Raw genomic sequence first — 2,596 nt, forward strand, 5'->3', positions numbered from 1 at the left:
CGGGCCCGGTCGTAGGCATAAAGTGTCGGTTTAATGCGGACCGTACCCGCGTCGCGACATTGTCACTTTAAATTTATCGCCGAATTTGTTTTATATACAGATACGGGAAAATATAATCCTTCGTTAGAGTTAATTTACGATGGGAAAAAAGGTTATGTGAATATGTTTACGTGAAAAATAGCGGGGCGCTTTTTACTTTTCTTACTCATATTAAAATTGTATCTTTAGCTATTCTTAGTAACATGTATTCAGAATGTTGAAAATAATCTAATCTCGTTTCAATCTGTAATTAAATTATCGTTAGAAGTGTACCATTTACTTTTTTTTATTAGCAACTCTTCCGTTATTTCGACTCAGAATGACGATGACAATTTTGAAACAGTTTTTCATAAAAAATTTTGGGTGTTTGTTTTGTGACGTTCCAAAAACATGTATGTAAAATCGTCACAAAATGTGTAATTTTCCTAGTACTACTAGTTTTCGTGATTATCAGTAGAAATAATCCAATGATGGTTTTTCGAAAGTAGGTAGACATTTATCTGTAAATGCTCGCATTTCACTTGCAGCAAGACAACGGCCCGATTCGAACTTTAAGATATGCAAGGTGTAGATACGATATGGATCGGATAAGTCAGTGCCAAAAGTGATGTTTTTGTTTGAAGAAACGTCACTTTTGACATTGACATATCCGATTCATATCGTATCTAGACCTAATATTTGACGTAGGTATCTTACAGTTCATAAACGGGCCGTATAAATAAAATAAATAAATAAATATTATAGAACATTATCAGTCTGCGCCGTGCGCTTGATGTGTATGCGCGTATGCAACGGGCGGTAGGCACTCTGCCTGTTACGAGTTTTATAATGTCATCTGTGAATTTAGTGAAGTGCATTAACTGCAATTTAGTTGTGAATGAGACGCTGTGTTTTATACAAAATAAACACATGATTATGGAAAGTGACAGTTTAGTGAAAATATGCTCTTCAGCGTTCAGTGTAGAAGACATCGAGAAGGCTAAATCTTTACTTTTTCACTCTATTTCGACAGAACTGCGCAATATCAAACGCAAGACAAAGAGCAAGGAGGGGAAAAGTAGCAAGGATTTGTTTGACATCATCAATGTTTTTAAAGTAACGGACAGTGAGAAGTTACCCGTGTTCGTGGCCTGTGACCTAAATAAGCTTCCTCCGATAACCTGGGATCACCTGGATGTGTCAAGATTTCTTAAGGACATCACGGTGCTTAAACAGGATTTGGAAATCATAAAGGATACGTATGCTTCCAAATTACTCGTACAACAGATGAAACAAGAATTAATGTGCAACAGATACGACACAGTGGTAAACGATAGTCATCAAGAAGTGGATTTTAATTTTTCGCAAAAAGCCAACATTAATAACCGCCGAGGGGCGCATAACGTGCATTTAAATTTGAATAGTGGACCAATAGGCCTTCCACCGCACTTGTCATTTCGGTCTGGTACGGAAAACGATGAGGCGAGTCACCGTGCGGGCGATACCGGTTGCGTCGAGTTGCCGTCTCGCTCGCGCGTACGTACAAGCTCCGTAGCATCTGCTTCATCGGCCGAAGTGCTCCGCGATCAGCGCGAAGCCAATACTGCGCTTTCTGTATCGGCAGCGCTTGCGCAGCCGAATGACGTTTCGGATCATGCTACTGTCGCGAGTCACTTAGGTCGAGAATCATCATCTGGAAGCGGGGAGCTGAGTGGGCATTCATCGTTAAAGAATGTTTCTAAGGCGCAGGATAAATCTTTTGTAGACGTACTTTTGGCACCGGGGGAGTGGAAGCGAGAAGAAACGAACTCTGAGTGGGTTACTGTGCAGAAAAAGCGCTACAAGAACCGGTTTATTGGCGATAAAGGAACGGCTACAACAAACACCAATTGCAATTTTAGAGCAGCCGAGCCCAGGATTCCGTTGTTTATAAACAATGTTGACAGGAGTACGTTGCCGGGGGACATTGTTGATTACATTCGGGAAAAAACAAATATTAAAGTCACACTTGTAAAAGTATCTATGAAGCAAGATAAGGACTATGATGCTTACAAGATGTTTGTGCCTAGGCAAAGTCTGGACATTTTTATGAATGAAGCGCTATGGCCTAAGAATATTTCATTCAGGCGTTTCATTCATTTTAAAAATAGGCAGATAGACTCAGCTGTTTAGATAAATAAATCATAAAATATTTTAAATGTATAATAATAATTTGAGTAAATGTAATTTTGTTAGTTATAATTGTAAATCAGTCACGCGCTCTGTTGACTATGTTAGATCTTTATGTAAACATGCCCATATTATAGCTTTGCAGGAACATTGGCTATTTAATCACAGCTTGGCATATTTAGGCAGCATTGATGACAGCTTTGGTTTTACGGGCAAGTCTAGTATCGATGACACTGTAGGTATAATACGCGGTAGGCCATATGGAGGAGTAGCGTTATTATGGAAGAAAAGTGCGTTCGACTCAGTGTCTGTGATTGACTGTGCTAGTGATCGGCTCGCTGCAATTAAGGTGCAAGTTTGCGATCGTTCGTTTTTGGTGTTTTCGATTTACATGCCCGTCAACCATGCT

The 2,596-nt window shown here is 39.6% G+C and overlaps 1 protein-coding gene across 1 annotated transcript; it reads left to right on the forward strand.

The window, feature by feature from the left end:
• Positions 1-954: 954 nt before the first annotated feature.
• LOC133529337 (uncharacterized) lies at positions 955-2,190 on the forward strand. The gene has a single exon (XM_061867033.1). The coding sequence runs from the start codon at positions 955-957 to the stop codon at positions 2,188-2,190; it is 1,236 nt and encodes a 411-aa protein (XP_061723017.1).
• Positions 2,191-2,596: the final 406 nt, after the last annotated feature.

Source organism: Cydia pomonella, chromosome 20, assembly GCF_033807575.1.
Source record: "Cydia pomonella isolate Wapato2018A chromosome 20, ilCydPomo1, whole genome shotgun sequence".
In the NCBI taxonomy this organism is placed as follows: Eukaryota; Metazoa; Arthropoda; class Insecta; order Lepidoptera; family Tortricidae; genus Cydia; species Cydia pomonella.